At 44.3% G+C, this 17768-nt stretch overlaps 1 protein-coding gene across 1 annotated transcript in view; it reads left to right on the top strand.

Annotated features, from left to right (window-relative positions):
- The window catches only part of LOC139265097 (uncharacterized protein C8orf48-like), a 70700-nt gene extending 53447 nt beyond the window's left edge, over positions 1-17253 (top strand). Inside the window, exons 5-6 of the mRNA XM_070881992.1 lie at positions 13575-13727; positions 17113-17253. Of these exons, the coding sequence (XP_070738093.1) occupies positions 13575-13727; positions 17113-17211 (252 nt within the window). The 3' untranslated portion in view covers positions 17212-17253. The remainder of the gene's footprint in view (positions 1-13574; positions 13728-17112) is intronic.
- The last annotated feature ends 515 nt before the right edge of the window (positions 17254-17768 follow it).

Genomic DNA, 17768 nt, shown 5'->3' with positions numbered 1-17768 from the left:
CCTCCCTGCTTTTGTACTCCATCCCTCTCGCAATGAAGGCTAACATTCCATTCACCTTCCTGATTACCTGCTACACGTGCAAACTAACTTTTTGGGATTCATGCACAAGGACCCCCAGGTCCCTCTGCACCGCAGTATGTTGTAATTTCTCCCCATTCAAATAATATTCCCTTTTAATGTTTTTTTTTCCAAGGTGGATGACCTCACATTTTCCGACATTGTATTCCATCTGCCAAACCTTAGCCCATTCGCTGAACCTATCTAAATCTCTTTGCAGCCTCTACACAACCCGCTTTCCCACGAATCTTTACGTCATCTGCAAATTTTGTTACACTACACTCTGTCCCCTCTTCCAGGTCATCTATGTATATTGTAAACAGTTGTGGTCCCAGCACCGATCCCTGTGGCACACCACTAACCACCAATTTCTAACCCGAAAAGGACCCATTTATCCCGACTCTCTGCTTTCTGTTAGCCAGCCAATTCTCGATCCATGCTAATACATTTCCTCTGACTCTGCGTACCTTTATCTTCCGCAGTAACCTTTTGTGTGGCACCTTATCAAATGCCTTTTGGAAATCTAAATACACCACATCCATCGGTACACCTCTATCCACCATGCTCGTTATATCCTCAAAGAATTCCAGTAAATTAGTTAAACATGATTTCCCCTTCATGAATCCATGTTGCGTCTGCTTGATTGCACTATTCCTATCTAGATGTCCCGCTATTTCTTCCTTAATGATAGCTTCAAGCATTTTCCCCACTACAGATGTTAAACTAACCGGCCTATAGTTAACTGCCTTTTGTCTGCCCCCTTTTTTAAACAGAGGCGTTACATTAGCTGCTCTCCAATCCGCTGGTACCTCCCCAGAGTCCAGAGAATTTTGGTAGATTATAACAAATGCATCTGCTATAACTTCCGCCATCTCTTTTAATACCCTGGGATGCATTTCATCAGGACCAGGGGACTTGTCTACCTTGAGTCCCATTAGCCTGTCCAGCACTACCTCCCTAGTGATAGTGATTGTCTCAAGGTCCTCCCTTCCCACATTCCTGTGACCAGCAATTTTTGGCATGGTTTTTGTGTCTTCCACTGTGAAGACAGAAGCAAAATAATTGTTTAAGGTCTCAGCCATTTCCACATTTCCCATTATTAAATCCCCCTTCTCATCTTCTAAGGGACCAACATTTACTTTAGTCACTCTCTTCCGTTTTATATATCGGTAATCGCTTTTACTATCTGTTTTTATGTCTTGCGCAAGTTTACTTTTGTAATCTATCTTTCCTTTCTTTATCGCTTTCTTAGTCATTCTTTGCTGTCGTTTAAAATTTTCCCAATCTTCTAGTTTCCCACTAACCTTGGCCACCTTAAACGCATTGGTTTTTAATTTGATACTCTCCTTTATTTCCTTGGTTATCCACGGCTGGTTATCCCTTCTCTTACCGCCCTTCTTTTTCACTGGAATATATTTTTGTTGAGCATTATGAAAGAACTCCTTAAAAGTCCTCCACTGTTCCTCAATTGTGCCACCGTTTAGTCTGTGTTCCCAGTCTACTTCAGCTTACTCTGCCCTCATCCCACTGTAGTCCCCTTTGTTTAAACATAGTACGCTCGTTTGAGACACTACTTCCTCACCCTCAATCTGTATTATGAATTCAACCATAATGTGATCACTCATTCTGAGAGGATCTTTTACTAGGAGATCGTTTATTATTCCTGTCTCATTACACAGGACCAAATCTAAGATAGCTTGCTCCCTTGTAGGTTCTGTAACATACTGTTCTAAGAAACAATCCCGTATGTATTCTATGAATTCCTCCAGGCTACCCCGTGCGATTTGATTTGACCAATCGATATGTAGGTTAAAATCCCCCATGATTACTGCCGTTCATTTTTCACATGCCTCTATTATTCCCTTGATTATTGTCCACCCCACCGTGAAGTTATTATTTGGGGGCCTATAAACTACGCCCACCAGTGACTTTTTCCCCTTACTATCTCTAATCTCCACCCACAATGATTCAACATTTTGTTCATTAGAGCCAATATCGTTTCTCACAACTGCCCTGATATCATCCTTTATCCACAGAGCTACCCCACCTCCTTTCCCTTCTTGTCTATTCTTCCGAATTGTCAGATACCCCTGTATGTTTAATTTCCAGTCTTGGCCACCCTGCAACCACGTTTCTGTAATGGCCACCAAATCATACCCATTTGTAATGATTTGTGCCGTCAACTCATTTACTTTATTTCGAATACTGCGTGCGTTTAGGTAGAGTGTTTTAATACTAGTTTTTAAACCATGATTTTTAGTTTTGACCCCTCCCCCTTTATATTCATACATATTGTCCCTTCCTATCACCTTGTGGTTTACACTTACCCCAGGCTACTCTGCCCTGTTGCCTCCTGCCTTTTGCATTCTTCCTTGGGGTCCTGTTCATCTGAGCTCTCACCCACTCTAACTAGCTCAGAGCCCTCTCCTGGGTTCTGAATACTCCTCACATTGAGGCACCGAGCTTTCAGGCTTGCCTTATTATTACACTTTGACCTTTTAGAATTTTGCTGTACATTGGCCCTTATTGTTTTTTGCCTTGGGTTTCTCTGCCCTCCACTTTTACTCTTCTCCTTTCTGTCTTTTGCTTCTTTCTCCATTTTGTTTCCCTCTGTCTCCCTGCATTGGTTCCCATCCCCCTGCCATATTAGTTTAACTCCTCCCCAACAGCACTAGCATTGACCTATTTTGACCACCTCTTCCCACTTGTACCGGGCAACTAGCTTGGAGAAACTTCTGCCTCCTGTTCGGAAGAGCGCTTTCCTCCTTTTAGCGACTTCCTCGACCAGGACCTCCAAAGCGGTGTCAGAAAATCTGGGGATTCTTCCAGCGCCTCCTCGACCAGATAACTAAAGTGCAACTAAAGTGCACCTCCCCTTTAAGAGGTGCAGACTGCCTTTAAATGGAATCAGGGATGTCCGATTTTCTTACCCCCCCATTAGGTGAGCTGCCAATGAACAACACGAGTATGCGCTGGCAGCTTGCTAATTTTAATCAAATGAGGCACAACCACCAATTTGGTTCATGCTTCTCACCCATTTGATCGGGCATGCGGAGCGATCACTTCCAGCACAAAACAAAATTCTGCCCCTAGGTGTTGAAAGGCTCTTCAATCATGACAGTGGATCACCAGCTGAGCTTGAACCCATTCTCATCTGACATTCTCATATGAACTTTCTATCTGGAGTCACTAGATAGCAATCAAGATTAGGAATCCTAATTTAGTTTTCCTCTTTTAGCCCAAGGGCACTGATATTATGTGTTGCTGCCCAGTTGTATCAGCTGTAGCTCAGTGGGTAGCACTCTAGCCTCTGAGTCAGAGGTTATGGGTTCAAGTTCCACTCCAGAGACTTGCGCACAAAAAATCTAGACTAACACTCCCATGCAGTACTGAGGGAGCACTGCACTGTTGAAGGTGCCGCCTTTTGGATGAGATGTTAAATCAAGGCCCTGTCTGCTCTCTAAAGTGAACATGAAAGATCCCATGGCACTATTTCGAAGAAGAGCAGAGGAATTATCCCTGGAGTTATGGCCAACATTTATCCCTCAGTCAACATAACATATAAAAAATATATTATCTGGTCATTATTGCATAGCTGTTTGTGGGAGCTTGCTGTGTGCAAATTGGCTGCTGCATTTCCTACATTATAACAGTATTTGCACTCCAAAAATACTTAATTGGCTGTAAAGCGAGATGTACGATGATCATGAAAGGCGCTATATAAATGCAAGTCTTTTTCTAACTGCTGCCTCGGCTTAGCTCAGCTAACTCAACACAGAGCAGGAGGAGAGACTTTATTTATTAATTTTTTCATTATTTGGGGCTGGGTATGAGCCAACCAAGCTAAAATATTATCTATGGGTGGAAATGATATTCAGTCTGAAAAATAATTACTATTAGTTTAAATGATTTTAAAATTGTAGTGGGGCTTAGTGCTGAAATAATGCTGGTAAAATGATACTCAAGCAATAAATGAGTTTTGTATAGGTTAGAGGAATAATTCAATCATCAGTTCAAAATCACAAATGTTGGAAAAATAGATTAAGTGGAACTGGTGCTTAAAAATATTCAAAAATGACAGAAGAAGAATGTTACAGTAAAGCCTCCATTATCTGTATTGCAAATACCCACCATAATTTTCATGGGATAAAGCCTTACACAGATCATAGATCCATAAAAGTTTACAGCACAGAAGGAGGTCATCATGTCTCTGCCGGCTCTTTGCTAGAGCAATCCAAAGCTGTTCCAACTGCCCTACTCTCTCATCATAGCCTTTCCACTATTTCAAATATTTATCCAATTTTCTCTTAAAAATTCCAATGGTCTCTGCCTCAAATGCTCTCTGTTGCAAAACATTCTATGCTGTAACTCTGTAAAGAAATATTTTCCAACCTCTCTTATTGTTTTAGTGACAATTTTCAATTGCTGACCCTCCGTCTAGAAGAAATTATGAGCCAAAATTTACTGTAAAAATAACAGTGAGGCTAACATTATTTACAGCATAAATCGGACAGCAGCCTCAGACAAGCGCAGATGCGCAGTTAAATGCGAAAATTCGGAAGTTGCAGTCCGAGATACACGGCTGCTCCGTAAACTGGGTGAAAATGGCATCTCACCGCCTTGCTCCCCATTCATATGTAATGAATGGCATGTAGTTCCTGTACCATTGTTAAAAATGACAACTGAAAGGAGGCAGACAGAAAACAGGAAACTATAGACCAGTTAGCCTAACATCTGTCATTGGGCAAATGCTGGAGTCCATTATTAAGGAAGCAGTAGCAGGACATTTGGAAAAGCATAATTCAATCAAGCAGAATCAGCATATTTTATGAAAGGGAAATCATGTTTGACAAATTTGCTGGAGTTCTTTGAGGATGTAATGAGCAGGGTGGATAAGGGGGAACCAATGGATGTGGTGTATTTGGCTTTCCAGAAGGCATTCGATAAGGTGCCACATAAAAGGTTACTGCACAAGATAAAAATTCACGGGGTTGGGGGCAATATATTAGCATGGATAGAGGATTGGCTAACTAACAGAAAACAGAGAATCGGGATAAATAGGTCATTTTCCAGTTGGCAAACAGTGACTAGTGGGGTGTCGCACGAATCGATGCTGGGGCCTCAACTATTTACAATCTATATTAATGACTTTGATGAAGGGACCGAGTGTAATGTAGCCAAGTTTGCTGATGATACAAAGATGGATGGGAAAGCAAATTGTGAGGAGGACACAAAAAATCTGCAAAGGGATATAGACAAGCTAAGTGAGTGGGCAAAAATTTGGCAGATGGAGTATAATGTGGGAAAATGTGAGGTTATTCACTTTGGCAGCAAAAATAGAAAAACAAATTACTATTTAAATGGAGAAAAATTGTAAGTGCTGCAATATAAAGGGACCTGGGGGTACTTGTACATGAAACACAAAAAGTTAGTATGCAGGTACAGCAAGTAATCAGGAAGGCAAATGGAATGCTGGCCTTTATTGCAAGGGGGATAGAGTATAAAAGCGGAGAAGTCCTGCTACAACTGTACAGGGTATTGGTGAGGCCACACCTAGAGTACTGCATTCAGTTTTGGTCTCCATATTTAAGGAAAGGTATACTTACATTGGAGGCAGTTCAGAGAAGGTTCACTAGGTTGATTCCGCAGATGAGGGGGTTGACTTATGAAGATAGGTTGTGTAGGTTAGGCCTGTACTCATTGGAGTTCGGAGGAATGAGAGGTGACCTTATCGAAACATGTGGGATGATGGGGGGGTCTCAGCTGGGTGGATGCAGAGAGGATGTTTCCACTTGTGGGGGAGGCTAGAACTGGAGGGCATAGTCTCAGAATAAGGGGCCGCCCATTTAAAACTGAGATGAGGAGGAGTTTTTTCTCTCGGAGGGTTATGGATCTATGGAGTTCTCTGCCCCAGAGAGCTGTGGAGGCTGAGTCATTAAATATATTTGAGGTGGAGATGGATGGATTTTTGAGCGATACGGGAGTGAACGGTTGTGGGGAGCAGGCAGGGAAGTGGAGCTGAGTCCATGATCAGATCGGCCATGGTCTTGTTAAATGGTGCAACAGGCTCGAGGGGCCAAATGGCCTACTCCTGCTCCTATTTCTTATGTTCTTATGAAAGCTAGGGCTTGTCCGTTTCAGTCTAAGTACCCTTTTTAACGGCATGATACGTGTTAATTACTGCCAAACAATCTTTCTGGCTCTGAAAATTAATAAATACAAGTGTGGAGTCCCTTTCCTTCAGCTTTTAATTAATGTTGGAAATGTAATTTAAAAAAAAAATTTTCCTTCTCTTTTTTTCTCTCTCTTCATCCAGTCTTTCTTTCCCTCTCTTTATTTTGCTTTCTGTATTTGATCTGACATTGCATTCACTATTCTAACTTACACCTCCCGGTTTAGACTCTGCGCAGGTCAATCTTCAATCCATCAATCTGATTGGTTAAGAAAATACACAGTTGCCTGTACTAATCACACAGGTCCCATATGCCCTGTCAAGGACACCGCACCATTTCCATCTTCCACTAATAGCGACTTGCAGTGCAAAGTCTCGTGGAAATTTAACGGGCAAGGGCAAGTCTAAACAAACAATGGGCACCGTTCATTCTCCGGCTACAGTAAATTCTGACCCAGTCTCTCTCTATCACTGTATCAAAACCCTTCATAATTTTAAAATTCTCTATTAATTCTCCTTTTAGCTTTCTCTGCTGCAGTAGAAATAACCTCAAGCTTCTCTTCATCATTATGGTTTCTCATCCCCAGTATCATTCCGGTGAATCTACAATGTACTTCCTCCATAACTTTAAAATCCTTTGTATAATAGGATCTCAAATCTGCACAAAGTACTCTAAAGTTGGCGTAATCATTGCCCACACAAATTTGTCATAATTTCTTTGCGCTTGTACTCCGTGCCTCTATTTTTAAATCTCATTCTTTATCAGTTTTGCAATTTTATTACACAGCACAGTGGATATATTTTCCCATGGTTTCCATCAGAATATATGAAAGGGGTCGATCTGAATCCTCCATACTTTGGGGTCAGTTCCTGATGTGAAATGCAACTAAACTCACACCATAGTTTTATAGCTGGTCAAGTGCTTTAGCTGTTTGTTTGGATTTACAGTGAAAGTTGAAAAGACCGATTGAAAGAGATATTGGGGTAATGATAGGAAAAATGAGGTGAAAAGATAACATATAAGTGGTTTAAGAGTCACATTCAAAAGGAAAAAGGCAGTCAGTTGGACACTGAGAGAGACAGTGTGAGAGCATAGTAGGTTATCACCCTGAACTTTCACCTTTGGGGTCTGAATTTGAATCCAGTTCAGATGTTGATTGTAAGGGGTCACATTTGAGTCTCAACTTGTTTTCTCAAGTAACTGAGTCCATAGCACAAAAATGATAGGCCCAAAACTCCAATATGGCCACTTTTCTGCCAATGGAAGAATGGCGAAGCATACCGTAACTCCGCCCACGTCATTTCATTGCACAGCCCACTGGCACTCATGGGCTCATAAGAACATAAGAAATAGGAGCAGGAGTAGGCCATACGGCCCCTCGAGCCTGCTCCGCCATTTAATAAGATCATGGCTGATCCGATCATGTACTCAGCTCCACTTCCCTGCCCGCTTCCCATAACCCCTTATTCCCTTATCGTTTAAGAAACTGTCTATTTCTGTCTTAAATTTATTCAATGTCCCAGCTTCCACAGCTCTCTGAGGCTGCAACTTCCACAGATCCACAACCCTATGAGAAAATAAATTTCACCTTATCTCAGTTTTAAATGGGCGGCCCCTTATTCTAAGATTATGCCCTGTAGTTCTAGTCTCCCCTATCAGTGGAAACATCCTCTCTGCATCCACCCTGTCAAGCCCCCTCATAATCTTATACAATTCAATAAGATCACCTCTCATTCTTCTGAGTTCCAATGAGTAGAGGCCCAACCTACTCTACCTTTCCTCATAAGTCAACCCCTTCATCTCCGGTATCAACTTTGTGAACCTTCTCTGAACTACCTCCAAAACAAATATATCCTTTCGTAAATATGGAAACCAAAACTGCATGCAGTATTCTAGGTGTGGCCTCACCAATACCCTGTATGGCTGTAGCAAGACTTCCCTGCTTTTATACTCCATCCCCTTTGCAATAAAGACCAAGATTCCATTGGCCTTCCTGATCACTTGCTGTACCTGCATACTAACCTTTTGTGTTTCATGCACAAGTACCCCCAGGAACCGCTGTACTACAGCACTTTGTAATCTTTCTCCATTTAAATAATAACTTGCTGTTTGATTTTTTTTTTCTGCCAAAGTGCATGACCTCACACTTTCCAACATCATACTCCAATTTTTTTGCCCACTCACTTAGCCTGTCTATGTCCTTTTGCAGATTTTTTGTGTCCTCCTCACATTGCTTTTCCTCCCATCTTTGTATCATCAGCAAACTTGGCTACGTTACACTCGGCCCCTTCCTCCAAGTCGCTAATATAGATTGTAAATATATACAATCTATATGTGGGGCAAAAACACCAGCATAGACCTGTTGGGCCAAATAGCCTGTTTCTGTGCTATACACTCAGGCGAGAAATGCATTATAGCCCAGGAATGGGTGGGTATAATTAGAAAAGTTGGAGAATTAGCGTCAGGCGCTAAATGCTTTAAGACTGCATGCAAAATTCATGCTCTCTGCTCGAAGAAATGATTTGAGCGCTAATTCAAGTCTTTAAGCCCAAGCTTATTGAGTTGTACTCAAAGGATTGACCAATATCAGATGCAGTCTAATCGCAAGTCATGATGGCCGCAGGCTTTAAGCAGTTCTTAAAGGGGAGGCTCATTGATGCTATAGCATCTCATTCTCAGCATTGCTGGCAGTGCAACTGCCTGAGCAAGCCGCAGCAGGTCATGGAGAAGGAGCCAAAGGACTAAAGCAGCTTTATTCATGGCAGGTCCATGGTCGAGGGAGAGAGCCCCCGCAGATTCTGCGATGAAGCATTGGAGGTGTTGGTTTTCGTTTTCGAGAGGTGGAGGGCGGTGTTCTACCCAGCAAGTGGCAAGAGGCCCTCGCCGCAAGTCTTCCACACCATGTGGAGGGAGCTAGCACAGCACGTCTCGGGTAGCACTTTGATCCCCAGGACCCACGCACAGTGCAGAAAGAAATTTAATGACCTCGCTCGGGTGGTCAGGGTATGTGAATGCTTCAACAAAAGCTACATACTACCATCTGAACCACAGTCTTCACACACATCCCAAAGCACCACAGCCCCCAGCACTCACCCACCAACAATCCCTACCTACTAACACTCACACCCACATCTCACACCTTGCACACAATGACAGCTATTCAACTATGGCAGGTACATCACTCAAACACATTGCTCCACACTCAAACACACACTTTCTTTTTTCTTGCAGGTCAAGGTGGCTCACAACAGGAGGGAGCAGGAGTGCACAGGTGGGGGACAAGCTGACACCCAACCACTGTCTGCACTGGAGAATCGAGTGCTGCAGAATACTGGGCATCAGTAGGTGGGCGCCATGGCCACCGGTGACGTTGACCCCCTTGGGGACAACAATGGTCGCTTCATCCTGCTCCTTCTTCTCACATCCCACTTCCCCCTCACCCCACAAGCATTTCGCACTTTCCAGCCAATCATGCTGTATGCATGCTTTCTCCCTTCCTGCCCCCCCCTCCCCTCACCTTAACCTGACTCTTGTGCCTTTATGCTTTCAGATAATCAGCAAGCACCTGAGCAGCCCGTCACTGAGGACACCGCAGAGAGCGAGGCAGGAGAAGAGGAGGAGGAAGAACACACTGCGTCATTGCATCGCTCACCCACAGACACCAACTCAGATACTAGCACTACGTGTTCTTTCGAGGCTAGTATAGTAGTGGGATCTGCACAGGGTGAGGTACCGGGGACGAGTGGCCTGCAGCAAGGTTGGGGGAAGAGGTAGTTCAGGGGCCAGCTCCCGGGAGGGCGAGTTCGCACATGAGTTCTGCTCCACAGGACTCAGATGAGGACCTCGATGGGAGGTCTTTAGAAGAAGGATGATGGGCATGCACACGGAGATGATAGGTGCAATGGCAAGGATGCCTGAGAGCCTCTCGGCAATGGTAAGGAGCATGGAGGAGTCCGCCTCCAACATTGCACAAGGCTCTGTGCGCTCCACGGAGCCCATCATTTTCAATCTGCAGAGGATGGTAAACTCCCAGAGAGACCGTGGTGACCCAGACCCCCCATACTGCGTGTGATGGGCGTTGTGGCAGCTTCCAATGCAATACAGTCAGAAGTGACGCTACGTCTTAGTGCTTTAATGCAGTCTATGCTCGGTGGTCTCTCATCTCCGACTGCTCTCGTGCAGTCTCAGCTTGATGCCACGCAAGCTCTGACTGCTGCCATCATGGCTGGCTCTGCCCCACCATCGACTGGGGCTTTAATGGTGCTGCAGCAGGCCGTCAGACTGCTAGGGATGCTGAGGTGCTGCCCTGAGGTGGGTCAGTGGAGCTGGAACCTGCTGTCCTCTTCCTGCTCTCACCACTGCCACTCCGCTATTGCCCTTGTTGCTGCCTGTCATCCAGCCAGCCCAGACTTCCGCTGCCCATGCTGAGGTGGTGCAAACTACAGCCGAGTCTTCCAGGCCCAGAGCTGGTCGAGGGTGTCCTGCAAGGCCGGCTGACGTCTCTCGCATGGACATTTAGCTGCCTTCTACCAGCTGTGCTGCAGTCACTGGGTCAACACATCTTAGAAGCACTAGAATAGGCAACGGCCTAGTAACGAGAGGCACTAAGGGATTGCACAAGGGTAAATAGTTAATATTTTGGTTGTAAATATGTGTTCACTGATTTTTGATAAATGTATTAATTCAGATTGGATTATTTTGTGGTCTCTCTCATTTCATCTTTGCGCTGTGATACGGCCTACGCCAGGGATGGAATGATGGGGATGTGGTGAGCAATGGGGATCTGGGGTTTAATTCATTTGAACCGCAGTCTGATAAGGTGATCACGGATCCATCTGCCGTTGAGGCTCTTGGCGATAACTGTTAGTGGCGGCACCGTAGAGAGGGGCGTGCACGTTGGATTCGCCTTGCCCCGACGATAATGCTCTAGTGCCTCGTTAGCGCTAATGGGAGGCGCTAAGGTACAGAATTTCCCCCCCCCAAAGTAACACTAATCAGATTGACATAAATGTATGTGACAGCCCAAGAAAGATTGACTTCAGTTTCTGTTATTTGCATTGTACCGTATACTCATCTTCATTCCTGTGCCAAGGGTTTTGCTGCAAGACCAAAATGTAAGTACTCTCAATTATCTGCCAATTTTCAAATTTTCACCGCTGGATCTTTCCCACTCTGGTGAATGATAGATGCTGCTCTGTATTTTAATTAGCACAGAACTAGGTTTCACTTTATCACTTAGTTTTATCCTTGTAATGAAAAAGCAATTCTAAAAATGTGCACGATCCTTTATAACACAAAGGGGGAAAAATTCATTAACGCCCCATTTGAGAGGTGAGAAACTTGGTGCCCCCCTCTCAGAAAACACTGGGCCGTGCAGTGCTGTCGCGCCCAAAGAGCCCTTCCCTCCCTTAAAAGGAAGGGCCCACGCTGCAGACACTGCAATAGAAAACAGGACCTACCTACTGGAATTCTTTGAGGATATAACGAGCATGGTGGATAGAGGTGTACCGATGGATGTGGTGTATTTAAATTTTGTGCATGAATCCCAAAAAGTTAGTTTGCAGGTGCAGCAGGTTATCAGGAAGGCGAATGGAATGTTGGCCTTCATTGCGAGAGGGATGGAGTACAAAAGCAGGGAGGTCCTGCTGCAACTGTACAGGGTATTGGTGAGGCCGCACCTGGAGTACTGCGTGCAGTTTTGGTCACCTTACTTAAGGAAGGATATACTAACTTTGGAGGGGGTACAGAGACGATTCACTAGGCTGATTCCGGAGATGAGGGGGTTACCTTATGATGATGGATTGAGCAGACTGGGTCTTTGCTCGTTGGAGTTCAGAAGGATGAGGGGTGATCTTTTCGAAACATTTAAAATAATGAAAGGGATAGACAAGATAGAGGCAGAGAGGTTGTTTCCACTGGTCGGGGAGACTAGAACTAGGGGGCACAGCCTCAAAATACGGGGGAGCCAATTTAAAACCGAGTTGAGAAGGAATTTCTTCTCCCAGAGGGTTGTGAATCTGGAATTCTCTGCCCAAGGAAGCAGTTGAGGCTAGCTCATTGAATGTATTCAAATCACAGATAGATAGATTTTTAACCAATAAGGGAATTAAGGGTTATGGGGAGCAGGCAGGTAAGTGGAGCTGAGTCCACGGCCAGATCAGCCATGATCTTGTTGAATGGCAGAGCAGGCTCGAGGGGCTAGATGGCCTACTCCTGTTCCTAATTCTTATGTTCTTATGTACTTATGACCACCGAGGGAGCAGGGGTGCCGCGCGTTCAGCCCAGCATTCAAGCAGAGTGCCAGGCTGAGCACTCACGGCCAGGACCCCATGAAGAAATCAGAGCAGCACTGTGAAAAGCAAGGTTAGTTTTCTTTTTCTTACGGTAGCCACCTCGCCTTTAATTATCGCCCTGGTAGCAGCCGGCCATCCGATCGACACCTTCTGCAGCTGCCGGTGTTTTCACTCAGCGCTGCTGCAGAGGGCAAAAGTGAATATCGGGGCCGGGCCGCTAATGGAATGATGCACACAGCAATGACGTCACGATCTCCGGGCGCAGGAGATCGGGGCGCAAACCCGTTAGCGAGGTGCAGATGCATTGATTTTCGTCCCCATAGATGTAGAAATCAGGCTGAATGATAGTGTACAAACTCGTGTTCGCCAGCAAAGTTGCCATGTTACTGGCAACTGCAGTTAACGGCCTCTCTGAGCAAAGCTGTGGAGCTCGCAAGGAATCGTGGGCAATGACGAGGTCTGAGAATTAAAGGGACCATGCACACTGAAGCAATACAAAATAAAATGCAGTGAATCAATACATTTTTCAGCCCTTTCTGCTTTAAGAAATATTCAATATTTAAAAGATGTTCCAAAACTGAATATTCAGCTGCTAAAGCTGAATTACCTTCCTAACCTCAGCAAATGGGAAAACTCCATCAGCACTAAAACAAATGGCTCAGCAAGCCAGCGAAGGAGTGCCAAGGGTTTCACACCCTACACTCCAGCTTTGTGCAGGGGGTCAACACTGCAAGAGCGGCCCTCTACCCACAGGGGCCAGGAGGCCCTCCAGAAAGAACGATGTGGTATTACATCACTATGGCCGTCACTGCCACCTCCACTGCCTGGCTTCAGTGCCCAAAGAAGCTTCATGACCTCAGACCACTGGTTGACTACTTTAGTGAAAGTCTTCACACATTGAAGAATGGTCATTTGGGTGAGGAACTGCAGGGGTGCTGGGTGGTGCTTGTGGAACTATAAGTCAGCAGGAATCAGCATCTTGAGGAGAGAAGGGGAAAAGTTTTGGCTTCATGCCCATTGCTAGCCTTTTTTTATTACTTTGCCTTCTTAGGTAGTGGAAACCAACATGCATCAACCCTCCAGATGTGCTACCTGCCTCAAGAAGATCAGTGAGCTGGCAGAACACAACTTTCTCCGCATCAAGAAGATCCAATTGGAAGAAGCTTCTCTACAAGATAAAATAGAGGAACACATTTATACCAAAGTATGCAGATTTATTTTCACCTGGTATCTTGTGCTTAAATAACTGCGAGCAGTGTGCAGAATGTCTTATTCTCTGGCTTGTTTCTCTTTCATGTCCTCACTCCTCATCGTTTTCCGTCCTCCAAGAACTATGTTATTTTACTCCTCCTATAGCTCAGTAGGTAAATGCATCACAGGAGTGTACCTGAGCTATACAAACCAGAAAAATTCCAGGTTTGATTCTTGAGCCTAGATTTTCTGCTCCTAGTCACCGGTGTAGTGACATAAAATGGGTGGCCTAGGGAAGACAGTGGAAGTCCTGCCCCAATCTAACCTCCTCTGTTCACCCTCATTATTTCATAGGATTGCAAAATAGTTAAGGAAGTGGAAGGCTCTTCAACCCATGTTAGTTGATCCACTCAGAAAAATCCTAAAGTCCCCTATTTCAGTATCCAATTGGTTCTTATAAGATTCCAGGGTATTCTCACTCACTAATCTGCCTGTATGTCTATTTCATTGATCACACTTTGTGCAAAGGAAAATGTCATTACATCAACCCTAAATTTACTTTCTTCCCATTTGAATCTATGTCCCCTCGTTCTAAACTCACTATTTAACTTAAATGAATAAATCAGATGTACATTTTCCATTCCCTTAACAATCTTACATACCTCTATAGGATCACCTGTCAGACACCACTTTTCCACACTTAAAGCCAAAGTTTCTCCAACCTTCCCTCGTAACTCAGACCTCTAACACCAGCGAACAGCATTATGGCTCTTCTCTACAGTGCTTCCAGTGCTTGAATAATTTCTTTCTATCTAAGTGACCTGAACTGGAGGCAGTACTTAAGGTATAGTCTAACCACAACTTCCTCTGACTTGTATTTTACAGTTTTGGCTATGTAGTTCAACAGTCTATTAGCTTTGTTGTTTGCTGCTCCGCATTGGTTGGACATATTTAGCATTGAGTCTACTAAAATTCCCAGGTCTCTTCAGATTCGTCCTTAACTATTTCAACACCATCATGGAGTATGCATCCTCACTTACTTTTTCTTCCTATGTGCAGTGCTTTGCATTTGACTGTATTAAATTTCAACTGCCCATTTACATAGTCTATCCAACTCATTCAGTAATTTCTGAGCTGCCTTCTCAGATTGCACAGCCCCTCTTGGTTTGATTTCATCGGCAAATTTGATAACTTTGCATTTCTGTTGGTTGTAGCAGGGACCTGTCTGTTTTAAGCAGTTCTGTAGAAATGAGACAGTAAAAATGTGGTGGCCTCATGTGCCACATTTCCCATTATTTCTGCTTCATAAGCACCCATGTCATGTTCCCCCCTAACAAAATGGGCGTCAAGGGTTGCTAGGCACTGCTGGAAAGTCAGAAGTGAATTTAAAGAGCCCACTAGATATAAAGAAAGCTCTTCTGCTGCAACACTCCCAGCACATGTCAGGTCCACATGGGGAAAATGCGACCCTCCCACCACCACACGCCCAACGCCCAGCCTGTGATTGTCTGCCAAAGTGGAAAATATCCTCTTTATTTTGATGATTTGTAGAAACGTTATTTCTCAGTTGATTTTAAGGAACTTTTTATTTTGCTGTTGCCAGTTACTTTACCACCTGTTTTCATGCCATTTGGTCTGGCACGTCAACTGCTCCCACCCTCGTCAATTTCAGGCGGGGCACAATCGGCACAATTGAAATTTGCTTTATGGAAGAAGAATTGGAGCACCAATGGAATGATGTCAGGCTGCTCAGGCAGCAACTAGTGGCGCTTGGTACTCATCCACCAGTAGCCCCACAGCAGAGCCGCTCCTGCCTCCACTTGTCCACGGAGCAGTGCCTGCAACGTCTTTGCGGTGGAAGCCATCGCTGAATGGAGGCACACATAGCAATTCAAACTGCATCCCACCTTCACCACAGCCAGTAGCTGCTAAGGTTAAAAACCACCCTGAGATACTTGGCTATTGTGTAATTCAAGCCTGCCACCTGGGACATCGCTAACAGGAGATGATCAGCAATGCACTGATGAAGTAGCAAATCATGGATTCATTATTTGCCAGAACTCAAAATTTCAACCAGTTCCTCATAATTAACCAGCAGCACTTGGCCAAGCGATGCCAATTTTACAGAGTGGCAGGATTTCCATGTGTCCAAGTAGTCATAGATTATACTCTCATAGCCATACTGACTGAGACTTCAGTCAGGGCTCATAAGCTGCATGTGGCCCAAGGGATGTAGTTTGATCAGCAGTGGTTTGATACTACATCAGTCTTCCCATTAGGGGAGCTGCTGCTTTTGATTTGACATAGTGAAGATTAATATATTTTTTAATTCCTGCTATTGTAACATTTGAAAGGAAATCTTGGTCTTCAAACAGTACTTTGCAAAATCTCATCTTTTTCATATAAAAACAGAAATTGCTGGAAAAAGACAGCAGGTTAATCAGCATATGTAGAGAAAAAGCCTAGAAGTTAGATTGCGTCCGATTTGGGACGCGAGCACGGCAGAACACATGTTGGACGCGCCTGATGAGGACGATGACAGGACCATACAAAATTGGTCCGCCGGCCATATTTGTTTACTATTGGCGTCAGGCACAACCCAAAGTCATGTTGCCGGTCCCAGGAAGAATGAAGATTGGGCATCCTGGACTATAGCCCAGGCTATATAAGCAGAGTCCAGTAATGGGGAGTAGGGGTTTGGGGTTGTGTATGGAGGGTGGGGGGGGGGCAGGGGTGGGTAGACAATCAGAGGGGTGCGAGTGTTGGCCGGCAGTGGACCATTAATTTAATGTGGAGCTGATAGGAGCACCCGTGCTTTCCCCAGCTCCAGAGTAAGGTGAGTAAATAATTAAAACTTACATTCTGGAGGCAGCCTCTAGTGGTCCCTTTAAGGGCAGCTAGTTTGACTGCTGAGCACCTGAGAATACTGACTGCTGTTTGCACGGTGCATGCTACAGTCAATCGCTAACAAATTTGGAAGGGGCCTCAAACAAACTTTAGGCTTCCCCTATGTACATTTGCAAACAGCCTCACGCCTGTTTCAAACATGGGCCCTGAATTCTATGCAGGTGCCTTTACCAACATGGCGGCAAGGCACATTCCTGTGCAGGATGTGTGCATGCACGCCTCCTGCCATTTTGCTCACTTGGGTGCCTATTTTATGCCAGTAAAATGGGTGCGATGCCAATAAATTTTCAACCTTACCAGAATGGCTGTTTTTCACTCAGCCTTCAGTTCAAGTGAAGGGTGCACACCTGAAATGCCATAACATGTCTTTTCTTTTTAAATATGCTGACTGACCTGTATTATATTTCCAACATATTTTGTTTTTTATTTCAGATTTCCAACACTTGTAATTTTTCCTTAATTTTACTCTCTTTCATTTGTTTCTTTTGTAGGACGCACTTACATTGATTGGAGAAATACACAGTGGCCTTCCGAAATATTCAGATACTGCTTCTCTGGTGTGGAAGAGATTATTTGATAGCAAGAAATAATATTAAATGCTCAGTTTGATCATTATAATGCTTTCTGAAATGTTTGGGGATTTCTCTGGCTGAGAAGAGTATAATAACTACCTTATCAAAGTTATCATTTCCAAAGATTTTATGAAGGAAAAAGCAATTAAACTAGTACTTCACTCAGACACTAACACCAGCCACCCCAAAGGCTTAGTTGTTAAAGGTATTCTTCAATGTAGTACTGAGCTACACAGACAAGAAGGCCCAGGTTCAATTCCTGGTCTATGCTGAGTTAGTTCATCTTAGCTGGTACAACAATTTTGGTGCTACAAATGCCCTCAATGGTCCTGGGCTAAAGAGAGGAAATGACAACTAGCATCCTGCCCATGATTGCTATCCAATCATGGGACGTACATATGGATATTGGTGAGGACAGGATCAGACTCAGCTGTGGTATCCCTTTGGTTGTGGATCACCAGCAAGATTTAGTAGGGGCCAAAATTTGAAAAAGAAAAGACACAATAATCTCATTTATACCTAAGTGCAGGAGTTGAATTCCATGTTCTTCACTTGAAATGGTGCTTCATTAGAAG

This window comes from Pristiophorus japonicus, chromosome 6 (assembly GCF_044704955.1).
Source record: "Pristiophorus japonicus isolate sPriJap1 chromosome 6, sPriJap1.hap1, whole genome shotgun sequence".
Taxonomy (NCBI): Eukaryota; Metazoa; Chordata; class Chondrichthyes; family Pristiophoridae; genus Pristiophorus; species Pristiophorus japonicus.
This window is presented reverse-complemented; position numbering and strand designations above follow the sequence as displayed.